Below are 19,146 nucleotides of genomic sequence, written 5' to 3'. Positions count from 1 at the left end.
TTCCTTCTGGGGCTTTTTACACTCACGAGATGTCAAAAGGTTTAACCTTTGTCTTGTGTTATGGTCGGCACCGACCCGTTTTAGGTTTTAAATGCATAGAAGAACCACATCAAATGTGTTTATTGCATCAAGGCTTTTAAACTTTGTCAGGAACTTCTATTTCAACTAAATAAAAGAAGACTTTTTTTTCCACTCAATTATAAAACGCTCTGATTGAAATTATGACATTTTTGTTACCATTTTTTTAAATTGAAATGGAGGTATTCTGACAAAGAAAAAGGCCTTAAGGCCCACACCAAAAATATTAAATAATATAACAATATGTTCACGGATAAGGAAGCCTAGCAATTGTTTTTAGTGTATTTTACACCTGATTTAAGACCGTTAACACAAGAGATGCTAACAGAAAGCTAACACAAGAGATGGTAACAGAAAGCTAACACAAGAGATGGTAACAGAAAGCTAACACAAGAGGAAGGTTAATGTGCGCAGGGTGTCGTGATCTCGAGGTTGTGTTGAAAAGGTTTTGCGCTACATAAACAGATCACCTTCCCCCCTTTCCGCGCAGGTACTTCCCCTTCGGCATCGTGTTCCTCGTGGCAGGGAAGATCCTGGACATGCACGACCCGGCCCACCTGGGCGAGAAGCTGGGCATGTACTTCATCACGGTGCTGTCGGGTCTGTTTGTGCACGGCCTCATCCTGCTGCCCCTCTTCTACTACTTCTTCACGCGCAAAAACCCTTTTCCCTACATCCGAGGGCTGCTGCAGGCCCTCGTCATCGCGCTGGCCACGTCGTCCAGGTAAGACGACACGTATATATATGTGCAATGATATAAATATTAAACGCACACCGACCGCCTCCTATCGTTCTGGAAAACCCCCGTTCAGCTCGGCCACGCTGCCCATCACCATGAAGTGTCTCCTGGAGAACTGCGGCGTGGACCGGCAGATCGCCCGCTTCGTGCTGCCAGTGGGCGCCACCATCAACATGGACGGCACGGCCCTGTATGAGGCAGTGGCGGCCATCTTTATCGCCCAGGTCAACGAGTACGACCTGGACTTCGGCCAGCTGGTCACCATCAGGTGAGACCGGTCACCGGGCTCCTCAACCTTTCCGCGTGATTCAATCGACTTTGTGCTAACGCACCCGGCTCTGCCTCCCATCAGTATAACGGCGACGGCGGCGAGCATCGGGGCGGCCGGGATACCTCAAGCCGGTCTGGTCACCATGGTCATCGTCCTGACCTCGGTGGGGCTGCCGCCCGCCGACATCTCCCTGATCGTGGCCATCGACTGGGTCCTGTGAGTCCCTACACGAACCATCGTACCGTGTTAGAGCGCGAGTGGCGCTATCGGGTCAAAATGTGTAAGTAAAAATGTTCCCGTCCCTCTCATCGTCAGCGATCGGTTCCGGACGATGATCAATGTTCTCGGCGACGCCTTGGCCGCCGGGATTATGGCTCACTTGTGCAAGAAGGACTTCGAGAAGGCCGACACGCCGGCCGCAGCTCCGACTCCTGCCGATGCCAACAACGGGGGCGGTCCTAACCGGGTGAGAGGGCAATAATGGTTGAAGTTTTAAAGGGCATGTTCACATTTAAAACCCCTTAAAAATGTTAAATATTACTCTATCTATAGACGTGGAGAATATATCAAAGATACAATCTGCTACTGCTTATTATAGTCGCCACTTTTGGTCCTTGTGTTACATTTTACAGCCGTTTTATACATTTTTGTGAAGTATTTCTAGAAGAGAAACGCACCTTTTGAGAACTCACTGTCTTCACTGACTTCTTCCCCACAGAGAGACACCGTCATCTCCTTCGGCAATCAGAGCGTGGCGATGTCCGACGCCCCTCTGATCGCACACCGCTGCGATTACGTGTTCGAGGTGGACGGGGAAACCGTGCTGGAGAGACCTCTGGCCAGCTACAACCTCTGCCAGGTGTGAGAGACTTTTTTACGGGACGCACATGTAGGGATACTGCCTTCTAACGCACAGATTCACCTCTTTGGATTCAAAAAAACAAAGTCCAGTTTGGTTAAAATCCCGCTAAGTTTTCTGTTCTGAATGAGAACAAAGTTTGAGAACATTGTCGTTGGGGTTTCGCGGCTTTACTGGATTTTGCCTGTGCCATGCTGAAAACTAAAGCTCGATTACTTGACATGTTTGTGTGTTTCCATTTGGTTCTGTCTGGGAGGAATGTAATTAGGTGCACTAGATGTTTAGCGTCAGGCGGCGGGAACACGTAGACATTCAGACGCCCGTTAGGTCCTGTAAGGAAGTTTGATCAAGGTTTTGAGTTGCCTTAACATGAGCTTGGTTTTTGACAATAATTCTGAGAACCTGAAAGACTTGAAAGTAAACTAGGACGAGGAACGAATGGATTTTGTTTGAAGTGAACCTTTATGTAACGACATGGGTAAATATATATATGTTAAGCGACATTAGTACCAATATCAAAGTGTTCTAGGAAGCGATCTGCGTTTTTATACCTATGCTTTGAATTTATTTTATGTGGATGCTTTCTAATAAAAAATAATAACTTGCTGTACTTCTTTCAAGTCCAATCACCGGTTGGTTTTAGTCTGTTTTCGAGCTTCACTGTTGTGTGTAAGAGTGAGATGTGTGTGTGCCTTCCAAAGGAATCATTGTTTTTATTTCCCAGAAGGCATATGGAAAGATTGTGGGACTTTGCTCTTCATTGTGCTGCAGGGACGAGTCCTAAAACCTGTAAATTATTGAGCATCGATGCACTTTCGGTTTCCTAAATCAGTCCTACAGCCTTTTTTTGAAAGGGTTGGTTGAGGATTATTGATAACAATGATGATTAAAAAAACATGTATTTATGTTGTGTTCAGTTTCTCCTTCAAACCAAATGAAAAACCTCGTGGAAAATAAATGCAAGCAGCCGCTAAAAGCGCTGCAGAAAGTCTACCTTGTGGTGTCCGATACAGTGAATGTGTTGCAGACGCGTCACGGCGCCCCCGTGTGGTCGCAGATGGTAACGACTGGGTCTGTGTCATGTGACCTGAAGGCCAATGACGTCACAGGATGCGCTGGTGTGAAGAAATCAAAGTTACAGCGTTCACACACATTTCCTTCCATGTGGCATTTGTCAATGAAATACAGCAAATTCACAATAATCTTCTTAAAGAGACATTTAATTCTTTCAAGTCTGAAAAGCCAACATGTTTTATTGAAATGATCCAATGTTAAAGACATTTAGTGGACTTCAAATGAGTGTCCTTCAAAAACAAAATTAACCATTAAAAACACTCCAATAAAGTAACAAAGTATGAGCGCATACATTGTCAAATAAATATTTACGCCTCCTCTGATGTAAAATACACCATCCCCTCTTATAAATTAAGGCAGAATGCAGTTAAATCTGACTACCCCTAAAACACTTGCATCTTTCATGCAACTTCAACTATACTGCTGAAAAAACTAAGCAGTAACATAAATCGTCAGTAGAAAATAGAAATTATAAAAGAAAGAAAAATGATAGTCTAAGACTGAAAAAACAAACTATTACTCGCTTTAAGCAAGCGTTAAAATATTGCACAAAGTCAAGAGTAGAGACACAAAAAGAACATAGAATTACTAAATCAAAAAGCACTTATGAGACCAAAATAAATCTGAACACTGGAATGGGAATAAACCTTTTTAGGGGGGGAACAAATTAAAGAGGCCGTTAAAGAAGCGTATGGGGAATTATTGCACGGGATTTTTTTGGGGGGGAGAATATTTTAAAAATGAGAAATGTGGCCAATTTTTTAAAAATATTTTAGCCATCAGCAAGTGGTTTGTTTCTGTTAAACTTGTGTTCAGGTTTAACCCGTCGATCACATTTGAGAAAAGATGAGCCGTGATATGCCGATATTTATTTTTTAATGAATCATAAAAAGTGTTTTGCTGAGGATGTAAAGAAAGCCTCACTGGTTTTAAAAGTCCGATCAGATCAATGGGTTTGGGTCTAAAAGCCTCCAAGTGTTGTCATATTGAGATATTAAGCAGCGACAAACCCGACAAACTAGACTCAAGCCGACAAATCTAATTAAATCCGGAGTATAAACTGCTCTTCCCCCAAACAGCCGGGTATCAAAACAGGTTTACCGAGCCGGGTGCCAACCGCTGAAAAAGACGACTAAAAAGGTTTCGACCGGATAATTACATCACGCTTCAGTGGTTCAAAGGTTTCTGTCATTCTTAGAAATGTTGCTTCGTGAAATGTCGTCGTGACAATCAGTTCCTTCAAGTGTCCGTGTACAGGTTGAATAATCTCAAACACGCATTTGGTCCTCAGTTTAGCCCGTTTTCTTCTTTTCTTTTTTCTTTTTTTTTTTTAAACGTGACCTATCAAACACTGCAGATTTGCTACTAGAAATGAAATAGAACAAAACTCTCCAAACCAAAATCTAAAACAAAAAAAAAGAAATAAAACAAAAGAAATAAACCAAACAAAACTTTTAGGCGAAAAGAAATAAAATTTAATGGTTTATGCTCAAAGTGAAACAACCAAAAACAAAAAAAGAAAGCAAAATCAAAACTGAAAAGGCCGTCGATTAGTCTGCAAACTTGAGATGAGAACTCGTTAAAGCAAGTTTGTAACCAACATTGTATCGATTGGAAATCTGTAGCCTCAGAAAGTGTTTTTAAAAAAACACACAAGAAAACAAATTAACTCAAAATAAAAGAAAAAAACTAAACAGAAAGACATACTGAGGTTAAGTTGACGTCGCTCGCAGTCAGCATCAGATATAAACTTCGTACCTCTTAAAAAACAGGCAACAATTTACCTTAAATCTGCGGTAACAGGATCAAATCTCTCCCTGCCTTTGGTCCATTTCAAGTCCCTACTCACTGACTGGGGTTCATTCATATTTGAAAAGGACTCTCCTGAAACACAACTTATATTTCAATAACAAAAAAAAGACACTTTACACGGGGATAATAAAGACAAACACCTCCAAAGCTTGTCATGCTTAAAATTGTTAACCTGGTAGGTGAGCAAAAGTCAAAAATTAACATAAAAGAAAAAAGACTGATATTCATAGTAACCGAAAGCAAGGCTGGTTAAAAGTGCTTTACTCTTAAATGGACTGGAGACGGTGGGTGATACTTTTAGGTCTGTATATCCACTGGGTGATAATTTAATGTGTCTATTTCTACTTATGAGGAGGATCCAGGATAGAGTACTTCTTTCCCCCCCAAAAACAAAACCAAAATATTGGTCCTCGCCTTTTTTGTGAGGTTTCTCAAGCGCCGAATGTTTCTGGTGTGCCGCACAGAACCATTCGGGAGCCCCTCACTGTTCTCGCCCCCTCCGTTATACATGCAACACTTACGGACAGTATTTCAGCTTCTTTTCTTTTGTCAAAAAGTTATCCTGGTGGTGAGGGGGCGGGGTGTATCGTGGAATTTTACCCTCTCCATCCCCTCACTAAAAATTAAAAACTAAAGTGTCCTCAAGCCCCAAGCATGAGTATAAAGATGAAGAGAAAACGAACAAAAAACATCAGCCTAAACACTCTTTCAGACAAGTACAAAGGTGCAGAAGAGTGAACATGTCGTTTAACTCTGAACACACTAAAAACCCAAAACACATGTGCTAGATCATTATTTTTTTAAACGCATACTTCTGCTCTGCTATAAAAGCCCGGCGCAGGTCATCTCCACCTCTCCTCCACCCGATTGTCCGGCTCTCCCTCCCTCTCTCTCTCCCTCTTTACTTGTGGCCCTTGCTGGTCTTAAAGGACACTTGCAGCATCTTGTCTCCGAGCCGGTAGCCGTTCAGGCTGGCGATGGCCATGGCCGCCTCCTCGTAGTTAGTCATGGTAACGAAGCCGAAGCCCTTGCACTTGTTGGTGTTGAAGTCGCGGATCACCTTGACGTTGGTGACGGCGCCGAAGGGGCCGAACATCTGCCACAGGATGCTCTCGTCGGCGTCCTGGCCCAGGTTGTAGACGAAGATGCACCAGCCGGAGGTGGAGTTGCCGGGAACGCTGACGTTGCTCACGCTGCTCATGTGATCCACGCCCATCGGGGAGAACCTGCAACAGAGATCGTTTACTTGTGGATTAATCAATTAAAACTGAAGTGAACCTCATAATGAAGAAATCACTGGCCTTTGATTCTTTTCTTGATCGTTTGGTTTGTAAAGAACACAACTTCCCAAAGCCCAGTTGACATCTTTAAATGTCTATTTTTGTCAGAACAGTCAAAAAGTATTATGTTTTCTCTCTGAAAATGTATTTATACTTAAAAAAAAAAAAAAGGTGACTTGTATGATTTATCAACATGTAATTTTAGCTTGACTTTATTTCTGTGGTATGCAAGTAAAACTCTCTATATCTTTCTCTATATTTCGATGACCTGTTTCCAAAGTCGCTCTTTCTTTTAAAAGCATAATAATTATTTAACTCAGCGTAAGTGAACGCCATGAACACATGAATATAACACATTTGATGAGGACTTTCATCACTTGTGGGATTTTTCTTTTATTCTAAGGACTTTTTTTAGGCCTGAAAATAACCATTTTATTTAAATTCCATGGCTTTTCCAGGTTTTCCATCACCGGAAGAACCCTGACTGTGTTGATTGTTGTTGTTTGTCTACTGTATGCACCACCCGCCGAGACAAATCCTCAAAAAAGATCATTTTCTACATCTTTTTAAAATATACTGACTATGTGTGCTGAGCTATCACGAGTCAAAATGTAGCAAAACAACAAAAACACACAGCACAATGGGCAAACACAATGAAATCGGCTCACCTGAACCGCTGTGCCTGGTGGTGGACGGGCCCCCCGAAGCGCCTGGACTGGTTGTGGTAGAGCTGAGAGATGAGCTGCGTGTTCTTCGCCTGGTTCGGGTTGGCGGCGAATTTCACCGTGATGGGCTCGGCAGCGCCGGGTGGTTTTTGTCCGTTGAGGTTTTTGACGGCCTCCTCCGCCTCGGCCCGCTTGTCGTAACGGATGAAAGCCACGCCGCGGGACGCGCCTGCACGAAGAGACAACAGCGAGTCACCGCCCGGCCCGACACAAGCAGCGCGACCACTCGACTGTGTTTTTTGTCGTAAAGTTAAGAAGCTCTTTCTGTACCTGTTGTTCCCGTGGCCTGGTCCACAAGTACACGGGAGTTAATGATGTGTCCGTAGTGTGAAAACATGTCCTCCACGTCCTTCTGGGACATGGCCTTCGGCAGGCCGCTGATGTACAGGTTGGCATCCTTTATTGTATCAGAGCTGGGCCGTGCGTATGAAACCTAGCAACAGGAAGCAACAATTGCCCGATTAAAACTCCACTGATGCACATGTAGAAAATAAAGTAACCACAAAAAAAAACACTAAAAAGTACTAAAATCTATTCAACTGTTGACATTATAGCATTTTTTCAAAATTGTATTAACATCGGCAAATATGTGTATTTAAAAAAAGTTACAACTAATTAAAAAGTTTGGCTAATTTATTAAAACAAAAAATAAAATTATCTAAAAAATTGCTATAAGGTATTAAACCTTTGGTTTATGCATAAATGAAAAGCATAAAATAAATAAATTACAGCAATGAGAAACAGAAATCAAACTGCCCAAAAAAAAAGTGCTTTTTTTTAGGAATTAAATACATGAAACACGCTGAATTTGACAAATAAAATAAGTCAAATTATAGTGAAACTCAGACATGTCAGATAGGGCAGTGAATGAGCTGTAGAAGCAGCGTCACTTCCTCGGGCCGACATGTACTAGCTAGTTAGCGGACAGCACAAGAGCCACAGGAGAGTTATATGACATGACATCGTTGGTTTGAGAGTAGAACACCTTATTGCACGTTACCTTGATAGTTTTGGACTGTAGCCTTAGTCCATTCAGTGTACTGATAGCTCTGTCTGCATCACTAGGGTTAAGATAGTTAACAAATCCGTACCCTAAACTGTGGCCTAGAGAAAAAAAAAGGAAAACAATAAAATAAAAACAAAACAAAAAAACGTTGTATAGTTAAAAAAAAATCTGCAAACAAATAAGTATTTTAAAAACAAAACAAAATCTCAACATTGCATGCTATTCTACACAAAAAACAAACAAATAAGACTGGAATAAATAAAACAAGTGTATAGCGGTGGAACGACTGAGCAAACTACCACCCAACTCAAACAGGAAATATCTTTTAAATAAAACTTACATTATTAAAAAAATATAAAAATCACCCAGGAAGAGGAGCCAGAACATTTGCCTTCAGGTCCTTGCATTAAAATTAGAGAAAGGCCAAACTATTTGTTTAAGTCATGAAGCTAATCCTTTTGCCATTTAAAACAAACTTGTGTTTTTTTAAGTGTCCATCTTGGGCGTTGCGGGTCTTATCGCTTCGTGGAGTTGCATACCTGCGACTTTGTCTCGGATGAGCTTGGCGGACTCCACCTCCCCGATGCTGCTGAAGAGGCTGCGCAGCTCGTCCTGCGTCATGCTCTGCGGCAGGTAGTTCACGATCAGGTTGGTCTTGGAGTCCTTCCCCTCGTCCCCTCCCATGAGGTCTTCGTAACCGTTCGACATGTCATACACCTCCTGCAAGTCGGCCTCCTTGGCCGGAAAACACAAAGCAGGATGAGCGCACAGAGCCAAAACAATGCGACGATCTAATGATTGACAGAAAATCGACCAATTGTTGGGGGTCCATGTGCAAGCCATTTTAATCTATACAGGGTTCATACACATGCTGACCAGCGGGTTTCCATGACTTTAAACCAAATGTTCATGAGCAAACATTGTGTGAAATGTGTGTGTAAACATTAAAAAGTGATCAAATGTAGTCTTTAAACTAACAATGAGGATTCAAAGCATACAGTAAACCTTAAATGACACAAATGAATAAGAGACAATAGTTTGATTAAAAGAATAAACATTTATATAGATGCCTTTATGTATGCTGCTGATATTTTGAGCCTGTTTCTTTTAAAGTATATTCATAATTTCAAACTCGCCGTGAATGAACACATGAATATAACAGATTTACATAACTTTGGGCATTTCCCCCCCAAGGATTTTCCCTAAAAAATAACCATTTTAAAACTACATGACTTTTCCAGGTTTTCCATGACCTTCCTGTGCGAGAAAAAAGTCCCTACTCCAGGATTAGTACTTCCCAAAACATTCTCCTTCCCATTTATTCATTCATTCATTACATCCAACTCAAACAATATTGTCCCAAATGGATGACTCCGTGTCGTTTTAAGAATTTCAATTTCACAGCAGTTTACATTTATTTAAGCCTCTGTGTCATTTTGGCTAATATCCACCGTCACGGCTCTTTAAATGCAAAGCTTCCAAAAGGGATCAGAGTGTCCACGCAGCGTAACCGTAACAGTTTTCAATACAAAAGAGAAAGCTTTAAAAGCCACATCGTGGTAACTAATTATATTACATAAAACATGTGACTGGTCTCAATGTCGTAGCATCCACTAAACCAGCTTAAAATTTACTCAATGGAATTTAACGCAATAGAAAAAAGGACACATACATGTTTTACATTTGCAAGTAACTTGTAACTTCAGTCAGTCAGAAGTCTCGCCTTTTCACTGGTCTAAAACGTCTAAAATTGATTTAGTTAATGTCAGGTGTCCAAAACAAGAATGGAGGAGGAATACAAAATACTTGTGAAAAGTCGTGGTGGACGTAATTGCTGTGTGGCTGACAGGGAAACAGTCGAGAAGGCGACCTGACAGAGGTCCATTCATGCCAGAGAAGGGCTGTGATTGTGTATTCTGGTGGGTAAGATACTCTGCCTTAGAGGATGAATGAGAGTCCTGTATTAAACCGGTGAACATGGGCAAAGCTGGTGGGAGATGTCATGTGTGAATGATGTTGATTTATCTCAGTGCTTCCTCATTTCAAAAAATAAAATCCTCAGTTCCAGGAAAATAACAACAGATCACTGTTTGCAGACATGACATCCTTTGACTTTGTATAACAAGAGAAAAGTACATTTCCTGCAACTAAATGTCTTGCTACTGTAAAACTAAACTAAATTTCAACCATCGTGACGCCTAAAACATCTGACAACATTCAGTTGATCAAGAAGCCGAGATGTCACACTCACTTTCAAGTACTTAATGTGTCCTCGACGAACTGCCATGAAGACACTTCACTGCTTCGGAGGCTGAAAACAAAATCAAACAACTCTCGTCAGTATGACAGAGGAAAAACATCTGAAGATCATAGCATTAAGAGCACATGCTTTTGACTCAGGCAAGTGGCAAACACACGTTTTCAGGAAAAGACAACAATGCCAGAAAAGATGTAAAAGTTTTTGGAGAGAGAAAAACACGAGGAGGAAATTTTAGGACACTTATTGAGGTTAAAAAAGGTATCTTCCAGTGAGTCGTGTATCTAATGTTACGTTAGGTGTAGCTGAATGACTCAGATTAATACTGATTTCTATTTTAGTGATCTATTGGTATAGCTCTGTTTATCATAGCGTGCTTACATAATTCCCTGTATAATTCAATTAAATATGTTGGCTATATCAAAGGATACACTTCAAACAATAAAAATATACAACAGAAACCCCAGATTGTGTTTATTAACTGAACAAAACAAGTTTATTCTTGACAATACATCAAGTTGTGATTTAGTTACATGCCATATATGTTGGTAACTGCCAGATTAGCTAGATGTTTAAGTCTCATGTGATGGTCAAATTTAAAATAAAAATGTACATAAACAACTATTGTAAAAAAAAATTTTAAAAAAAGTAAAGAGCACCAGTCCCCCTAGTGGAAAACTAGCCTCAAGTACCATCATAATGTTAAATACCCAGTGGAAAGAGGTGTGTCATCGTGGATGGAGCACGAGGGTCAGGTTAAAATTAGGACCTAATTATTTGAGTGAACAACAACAAAGTACAGTCAAAAAACCTCTTCCAGGGGGCCTTACGCCCTGGCCTGCTTTCTCTGGATGAGCAACCTTAAAATGTTGCCGCAGACAGCAGCTGAATCTGACGGAAGAAAAAAAACATGTCTGCTTTTACCAAAGTAACGGTGCTGAAAACGGGCAACGCCGCAAATAATGACTCCAGGAATGAGCTACGCGACGTCTTCTGCAGCCAGGAAACGCCGCTTTAGAAACACGTGGGTCATTTTTGTCTTCTAGTATCCGTCATTTGCACTAAAAAGGAAGCGTGCAGGCCCGTTTGGCGTCACTAGCGCGCAAGCTAGCCAGCTAGCTAGCTCGCCTCCCTCCTCTTAAAAAGAGGAGTGTAAAATGGCCCCCCTCAAAATAAATTAAATAAACAAGGGCTCAATACCACCAGTTGGCAGCTCATAGCATCCAGGTGAACACGCACAGTTTATGTGGCTTCAGAGATACATTACGTTGACCATGTTTCGCCGACCGTTAGCCGACGTAAAAGCATCGTGGTCCTATTTTTGGGAGAACGGCGGATGAATACTTCGACGTCCCCGCGCCTAAACCCCCAGCGGCCTGCTAACAGGCCACGGGGGCTACCACGAGCTAACCAACGGGCCGCGCGCGCGAGAGTGAAGCATGGCAGCCACCCCCTGCACGTCGACATATTGAAGCACACAGATAGGAAAAAAGCTTCGGGAACCATTCGGTAATATGTTAAAGCATTTACCAGCTTTTGGGGGATTAGCTGTTGTTTCTGCTCCCGTCTCCCGTTTTTAGTTTCCTTTCTGGGCGACGTTCACTTTCCTCCAAGTCAGACTCGCGTAGTAAAGAAATCGAGGAAGAAGGAGCCGCGTGACAAAGATCGGGCCACGCCCACTCGCGTCCAGCCACGCCCTCTATTCATAATCGGCAGCGTGTCCAACGTCCATCAACATGCAGTAAACCAACAAAAACTTACGTTTATATTACATATCTTATATACTATTATTGTGATTATATATATTTTGCATGCATACATGAAACATGGTCTCTGCATTAAACCCATCCTACAAGGTACAAGTATTACAATCGTGAATGTTAAGTAAACAGCAAAGTGGAAGGAAATCAAGTTTTGTTCACTTGCGTGTCAATTTCAGAGAGACAGTAAAAATAAGTACTCTGTATATAATATTAACACACTTACCATCAATAAACAATGTAACATTGTAACTGTGCTGCGCATACAGACATAAACCATTACATCACATATCAGGATTTATTTAATAAAGTGTAAAAATACAAAAAGGCACAAAAGGGCCTGTATCCCAAAAACCATTACACATAATTAATTGCCCTTTTTATTTCCACTTAGCAGGATCATGCTATACTTTGTGTGATAAATACACAAACTGAAAGGTGTAACATTGTATTTAAAGCCATAAACGTCTTTCTGTAAACCATTGTAATCTTTTTGGTTTCATAAATACCAACAACCGCATTACCTCTCCCTTTACCCACTGTATATACTTATAAACACTACATCATTGAGTTTTGTGGTATATAATATATATATATATTCCTGTTATTTTTGTGCAGAAAAACCTGTGTTATCCAGCAGGTGAGAAGTGTGCAGCTAATTCTTCTGACAGCCATCCCAACAATACGTTAATGCACATTTCCATGAGACAATACGACACGCTGTACTCGTAGTATCTTTGCAAAGCACGACGCTGTCCCATCGGTCACAGTGTCTTCAGCTTTTGTCCAGCACTCGATACTCCCGACGTGGTCGGTCCTTCATCAGCTGTTTTACTGCCAGAAGCAAAATGATCTGCATGAAGAGAGGAAAGAAAGTCTAAAAGTCAACAGCCAATTCAAACAATGACACACAGACACACACACACACACAATCAAAATGTAATCACAATTGTGATTTGTGGTGAAATGCAACACACAAAAAATGTCACGCGGTCGTTCGTACCTCCACCAGAAAAACCAGCGGCGAGCTCCAGAAGATGAAGCTCAGCACAAACTGGAAGCTCCTCTCCAGCTTCACCCTGCAGCCCTGAAAGAGAGACACGCCCCCAAGCAGAAGGGATCCAATCAGACATCACGCTGGAGCTTCTCCTTACGTTCATGAGCGTAGACTTCATATCCGGATGCGCGTGTCTCTACCTGCGGGTAAAGCTGCTCCGGTTGCTCCACCGTCCCGTTGCAGGACGGGAACATAAAGTTGCAGCAGCTTTGAGGGACCTGGAGGCCTCCTGACCGGTTGAACCACGAGGTTTCCAGCCAGTCCCTGTAGTCACGCACGCCACAACACCGCAGCTAACGGGGATGGAGAGATGACTTTAATCATCAATTCAGAAAATAAATCATCAGTTATATGTAGTGGCACAGTTTCGGTCACCTGTCTGACACGACAAATACCTGCACAAACATTTGTTTTATTGAAAAAAAAATGTATTTTACTATGTGCCAGTTCACAGACTTTTTACAGTAAACTTGCAAAACAATTTGTACACATTTCGCCGTGAGACTTAACCTGTAAAAAATTGGAAACCAATGTTGTCTCCAAACCTCCTTTTCCCTGTGTTTGAGTCATCGTAGGAACCCCAAATTAATTCCAATACTTGTGTTTATTGTATGTATTTGTTCAGCAAAGTCTTGGGGAAAAAAATGTATATCTGCACAAAAACACTTTTAAAAGGTATTTTGATTGTAACTATGAACATCCAGCATGATATGAGCCAGATTCCCCAAAAATGCCTACTGGAGCGTCAATAAGACACCTTTTTGGAAAGATTAGGACCTAAAGAATCTGGATCTGCAACAAAAATCACAATAAAACAAAGTCTTGGTCTGTTAGGAGGGAGTTTCAGTCAGAAAAAAATGTGTTTTTCTGTTCAAAAATGGAAAAATTACTTACATTATGCCAAAAGATTGTCTGAATGGGGCATGCTGGGTCTTAAAATGGGAGCACCTGTTCTTGTGTGACGTCCACAGCTCGAGCGGCGGGGTCTTGGCTGTGGCCTGTGTAGCTCTGGAAGACTCCACTGAGGGGCGCTATCTCAGAGTCCAGCTGAACAAAAAAAGAACAAACTGTAAACGCGCAATTATTCAAGAAATTCGTGATTGGTTTGTGTAACTTTCCTACCTTTGTCGAGTAGAAATGAGCCAACGCCGAAGCCGTGCTTTCCAGACAGAAGACCACAACCAGCAGATAAACAGACTGGGAGAAGAAGACACTTGATTACGTTCAGTCCAAACGCCGACACACACACACACACACACATTCCCGCAGAGCGCACCAGTCCCTGCAGGCAGCTGGACTCCCTGAAGCTCCGCCAGGAGCCGAGCAACCCGACGGCCAACATGGACGCGGCGCTGGCGAGAGCGAGGACCGCCGGGAGCGCCATGAAGCCGTGAGAGAAGAACACGCCGCTCTGTCTGCAGCTCTTCAGCAGGTAGAATCCACTCAGGCCCACCAGCAGCCCCAGCACCTGCACAGGGGGTTGAAAACCATTTATAAGACAGAGTACTTCAAGAGGACATGACGTGATCTCTCAACGACGCCGTCTTGTCCCCTTTGACGCCACTGCATCCTTTTTAGGGGGGTAAATGTGTTTGTTTTGATGGCACATCATACTTGCAGGTCTGGGGAACTCGTGCTGTCGAGCTCGTGTTGCTCTCATGATGAGAACATGAGGATCAGAGTGAATTCAGCAGGTGAGAGTTCCTGTTGCTGCCATGAAGCTATGTGCTCGCCCGGTGGTGGTTTTATGTCACATGCTTCAGCCAAAAGTCATAATCACCACTTAACTAATACTTAACTAATGCACTGTTACACTAGTACACTGTTACACGAGTACACTATAACTGAGCTAATGCACAGCAGAGAAGAAATGTTATAGAAATTATTAAAAAAAGAAGATGAAAATTTGTTTGTGTATGTTTGTATACATGTGCAGGTATATCTCTATGTACTTTGTATTTCTTATTCATATGATCATGTATGTATGTTTTATGTACATATATTGTACACTTCTTTTCTTTACCGGAATATCTAGAAAATCAATATAAATGTGATCACAAAAAAATCAAACATAATATTATTATTATCATCTTTCATTTGCTGTAGTTTAAACCAACTCTGATGTCACGTGACATCTGACGTGAGACTCATTTAAAGCCCATATCCTATACACTACATTACAGACACGCACACACACACACACACACACACACACACACACACACACACACACACACACACACACACACACACACACACATACACACACACACACACACACACACACACACACACACACACACACACACTTCTGTCTCAACATAACTCAAAGTTAACGTATGAACCATAACGTACATTGTTGGTGTCAGAATACAAACACAACATGAAGTCTCACCCACAGAAGTTGAAACGCAATCTGCGGGACAGTCTTCAACGTGTTTCTCCTCCAGTTGCTCATCTTCAGACCTCAGGAGCGCGCGACCTTCGGATGCGGATGGCGCAATGACGTCACCATAAAGGCCTTTAATGTCACGGGAAAACTCGATCTGCGTGAAGTGCGTGGAGGTTTATAAGGAGCGTGCGTATTGACAATAACAAGTTTCCTTCCGCGAAGTCTAAAGAGCAACTTCCCTCCAAAGAACGCGGAAACATCGCCCGAGGTTTTGAAGTGGCAACGCAACATTTTTTTCTCTCCAAATTCATTGAATGGGAAGAAGTGACACCCGCACTGTGGCGAGTTTAGCACCACGTGACTCTGGAGACGAAGAGTAGACTATAAACACACACACACACACACACACACACGCACACACGCACACACGCACACACGCACGAGACCTGACATGAGTGTGTGATGCGCAACAATCACCTGCAGCCCGTCAACACTGCCATCTGGTGGAGTTGTTGCACCATAGCGCGTTAAAAGAGGCTCGTTAAGTTGCTTTTACATAAACATAAAATGAGATCTTTCGTTATTAGAGTTGCACCTTTGCAGCATTACAGCAGCAGACAAGTGAAGTGCACACAAGAGACACAATAAAAAACACGTAATATAAATAAACAGTGAAGCCAATTTCCACCGCCAAAAAAAGAAGTAATTATTATATGATGAAAAATAATTATAATTATTAATAATTATCCTATAATTATGAGATAATAAAGTCAAAATTATGAGATAAAAATAGTTTCTGGTTAGACCAGCGAGGGGATGAAGAGACATGTGAAGACAAGCAGCACATGCACACTTATTATCTCATAATAATGACTTTAATATCTCACAATGACTTATTATCTCATAATAATGACTTTAATATCTCATAATGACTTTTTGTCTCATAATAATGAATTTATATCGCAGAATTTAGACTTTTTATCTCATAATTTCGACTTTATTTTCTCATAATTATGACTTTTTATCTCATAATTTCGACTTTATTTTCTCATAATTATGACAGTAACAAGTTTTATATGTCAGTAACAAGCCAAGAGCTGTTGATTAAACACAACAAAAATGTGAAAACAACAATATTTCACAATAAAATGTAGTGAGGAGAAGTTTAAGTGCATGAACATGTCCTGCGGTTCATCTCTACATTACTATCGCTGGTAATGAATTGGGTTTTAAAATGTCTTTTAAAAGTTTAAGACGGTGTTTTAATGCACTTTAAATTGGTGTCATGGAGGCTGAAGGGTGAGGTGACTGCAGCTGTGTGTTCACTGCTGTGTGTCAGAGGCTCTTCTTCTTCTTCAGCAGCTCTGCAGTCTGACTGAGGAGATTTTTGTACGACTCCAAATCACTGTGTGAACACGTTAGCACCATTTTTTACATGAATGCTCTTACAGTAATAAACCGCTGCGTCTTCAGGCTGAACTCCACTGATGGTCAGACTGAAGTCAGAGCTGCTTCCGCTGCCACTAAACCGATCTGCTGTTCCTGAATGTCTGACGCTCACATGTCTGATGAGGAGCTTCGGAGGCTGTCCAGCTTTCTGTTGGTACCAGAACATACACGGCCCAATAGTGCACGATGCAACAGGTGTACTGGTCTTACAGGTGAGGGTGGCGGTGGATCCTGGAGCAGACGTCACCGCTGGAGGCTGAGTCACAGTCTGACCGCTGCATCCTGCACACACACAACAAGTAATGTGTTATCATCAGAAATACAGGAGAGCAGAGGCATCAACACGCTGCTGAGTGGATGAACCTGTGAAGCAGCAGCAGCAGCAGGCCAGCGTCCAGAAGAGCGCGCGGGTCAGAGTCATGGTGCTCGCGGGTCTGCGTGGACCGACAGGTGTGAGTCCTGCAGGGTGAACTCACGGGACTATAAAGCTTCTGGGTCCTCTGGAGGATCAGCTGAACATGCAAAAGCCTCCTCGTATGGAAATGATGTCTCTCAGCAGACCGAAAGCAACAGGGACTGAACCCCAGGAGGAATACTTGTTTGAATCTGTGATCTCATCGGAACAAAAGAAGATATTTATAACAGGAGAGCAGACGAGGATTAAAGGAGACGTTTGTGTTCATGTGGTTGGTATCATTTACTGATTTACTGGAGGAAGAACATGTTTAAACGATTGCTAATATGAGTTTGTTCATCGTCATCATTAGAAAGAATAATGTTCATGTAACCGTAGGTCAACTGACGTGAAACTGTGAAAATGCACTTTGTTACAATGAGACTGTAATTGTTTATAAAAGCAGAGAGAAATGAAATTATTTTCATTGACATGATAACTTCAATCCGTTTCATTCCCATCAACTTGTGGGATTGAATAAAGTGCACATTGTTGTGTGTAGGTATAGAAAGCAGAGCGTTCACAGAGCAGCAGGTTTTTGTACGGCCTCTTCATGGGTTTGTATCACTGTGGTACACGTTTGGTGGAGGAACCAAACTCATCGTTGACTGTGAGTATAACAGATTTATCATTTATACGACGTGGAATATTTTGCCTACTTTGATTCAGAATGCAATAAAACACGGTTAAGTTGGATAATTTATATGTTTTGGATATTTTATTTTCAAACTATTATGCTTGTCCAATATCACAGTTTAGATAAATTGTGCAGAGATTAATATTATTTTAGTATTATATATATTATACATAATGTTGTTGGAACATATGTGCAGAAAAACGTTTTTTTTGTTGACATATTGTACCAGAGCGTTTTATTTTATAACGTATAGAAAATACAACTTGAATCAAACATTGTATAAGACTCCGATCAAGATCAGTGTTTGTTATATTGAGTATATTGTTTTATTTTATTAAGCTGATCTCACAGAAACTTGACAGAAATCCATAAAGATTCAGTCTTGCATGTTTTTAGAGAGGTAAAACGATGAATATGTTTCCTATGTTATATTCATTTTTCTTAATGAAAACATCTGCGTGCCGACATTTGTTCAAGTGAGACTTTAAATTCTCAAAACACACATTTTATTTGTCAAGTAGCTTGAAAATATCAAATAACTTGTTGATCTGACTTGTGATGTTGCGCAACACAGATATGATTTTAATCAGTAAACGCTGCTTTCCTTTGTGTTCACGCTTCAATCGTTATAAGAAACAGAAAATGAAGGTTTTAGCTGCATTTACACGCGTGATTAAACTGTCCAGTTCAACCAGAGAAACCACGAGTCATCTCCTGTCACCCAAACTCACAAGAACAATCGTTATGGATCAACCGCCTGAGCTGCGTCACGTGGCTGGTGGTCGGAGTGGGAACACGTGTTATTGTGTTTTATGTGATCAAATAAGAGGAGTTAATGCACATTTCGTGTCGCTTCATCACTAATCCCCCCCTCTCGTCTGGTGTCCTGCAGTGGGGGTGCTGCGGCCCACGCTGACCGTCCTCCCGCCCTCCACAGAGGAGCTGCAGCAGGGCACGGCCACGCTGCTGTGCGTGGCCAGCGGGGGCTTCCCCTCCACCTGGAGTCTGGGCTGGAAGGTGCGCGGCTCCTCCTCTGAGGGGTCAAGCAGCTCGGAGGTCCTGGGGAGCGACGGCCGCTACAGCTGGAGCAGCACCCTGAGGATCCCCGCGGACGAGTGGGGGAGGGCGGGCTCAGTGAGCTGCGAGGCCGCGCTGAGCGGACAGAGCCCTGTCACTCAAACCCTGGACCCGGCGCGCTGCTCCTGAGAGAGGACGAAGCTGCAGACCTGCTGCTGCTTCATCCTGCTCAGCTTCTGCTGATTATTCAATGTAAACTCAATTATAGAATTGTTTTCA

The 19,146-nt window shown here is 42.1% G+C and overlaps 5 protein-coding genes across 6 annotated transcripts in view; 2 read left to right on the top strand and 3 right to left on the bottom strand.

Annotated features, from left to right (window-relative positions):
• slc1a8b (solute carrier family 1 member 8b) overlaps positions 1–1,953 on the top strand; it is a 6,721-nt gene extending 4,768 nt beyond the window's left edge. The window contains exons 7-11 of the mRNA XM_068579849.1: positions 569–802; positions 891–1,085; positions 1,170–1,304; positions 1,404–1,554; positions 1,807–1,953. Coding sequence (XP_068435950.1) covers positions 569–802; positions 891–1,085; positions 1,170–1,304; positions 1,404–1,554; positions 1,807–1,953 — 862 coding nt within the window. The remainder of the gene's footprint in view (positions 1–568; positions 803–890; positions 1,086–1,169; positions 1,305–1,403; positions 1,555–1,806) is intronic.
• LOC137787437 (immunoglobulin lambda-1 light chain-like) overlaps positions 1–17,180 on the bottom strand; it is a 26,228-nt gene extending 9,048 nt beyond the window's left edge. The window contains exons 1-2 of the mRNA XM_068579865.1: positions 17,123–17,180; positions 16,739–17,041 (exon numbers count right to left, since the gene is read on the bottom strand). Of these exons, the coding sequence (XP_068435966.1) occupies positions 16,739–17,041; positions 17,123–17,180 (361 nt within the window). The remainder of the gene's footprint in view (positions 1–16,738; positions 17,042–17,122) is intronic.
• Positions 1–19,146, top strand: part of LOC137787438 (immunoglobulin kappa light chain-like) — a 26,467-nt gene extending 7,321 nt beyond the window's left edge. The window contains exons 3-5 of the mRNA XM_068579866.1: positions 7,250–7,264; positions 17,790–17,823; positions 18,743–19,146. Of these exons, the coding sequence (XP_068435967.1) occupies positions 7,250–7,264; positions 17,790–17,823; positions 18,743–19,056 (363 nt within the window). The 3' untranslated portion in view covers positions 19,057–19,146. The remainder of the gene's footprint in view (positions 1–7,249; positions 7,265–17,789; positions 17,824–18,742) is intronic.
• On the bottom strand, positions 3,181–11,776 carry elavl1a (ELAV like RNA binding protein 1a). Of its 2 annotated transcripts, XM_068579857.1 has the most exons (7): positions 11,632–11,776; positions 10,096–10,155; positions 8,384–8,579; positions 7,839–7,942; positions 7,109–7,271; positions 6,782–7,007; positions 3,181–6,059 (listed from the first exon to the last, which is right to left on the bottom strand). In XM_068579857.1, the coding sequence occupies exons 2-7, from the start codon at positions 10,129–10,131 to the stop codon at positions 5,735–5,737; spliced, it is 1,050 nt and encodes a 349-aa protein (XP_068435958.1). In that variant the 5' UTR covers positions 10,132–10,155; positions 11,632–11,776; the 3' UTR covers positions 3,181–5,734. The 2 variants fall into 2 exon arrangements, with proteins under 2 accessions (XP_068435958.1, XP_068435959.1); XM_068579858.1 differs by lacking the exons at positions 7,839–7,942; positions 10,096–10,155; positions 11,632–11,776 and having other exon boundaries at positions 8,384–8,521.
• tspan37 (tetraspanin 37) lies at positions 12,470–15,376 on the bottom strand. The gene is made up of 7 exons (XM_068579864.1): positions 15,314–15,376; positions 14,195–14,386; positions 14,041–14,115; positions 13,867–13,965; positions 13,059–13,211; positions 12,865–12,948; positions 12,470–12,714 (listed from the first exon to the last, which is right to left on the bottom strand). Exons 1-7 carry the CDS (start codon positions 15,374–15,376, stop codon positions 12,637–12,639), a joined length of 744 nt encoding a protein of 247 aa, XP_068435965.1. The 3' UTR covers positions 12,470–12,636.

Source organism: Clinocottus analis, unplaced genomic scaffold (genome assembly GCF_023055335.1).
Source record: "Clinocottus analis isolate CAN_PGR_092001 unplaced genomic scaffold, fCliAna1.0.p SCAF_17, whole genome shotgun sequence".
NCBI lineage: Eukaryota > Metazoa > Chordata > Actinopteri > Perciformes > Cottidae > Clinocottus > Clinocottus analis.
Note: the sequence above shows the minus strand (reverse complement) of the source record. Positions and strands in the feature narration are given on the sequence as shown.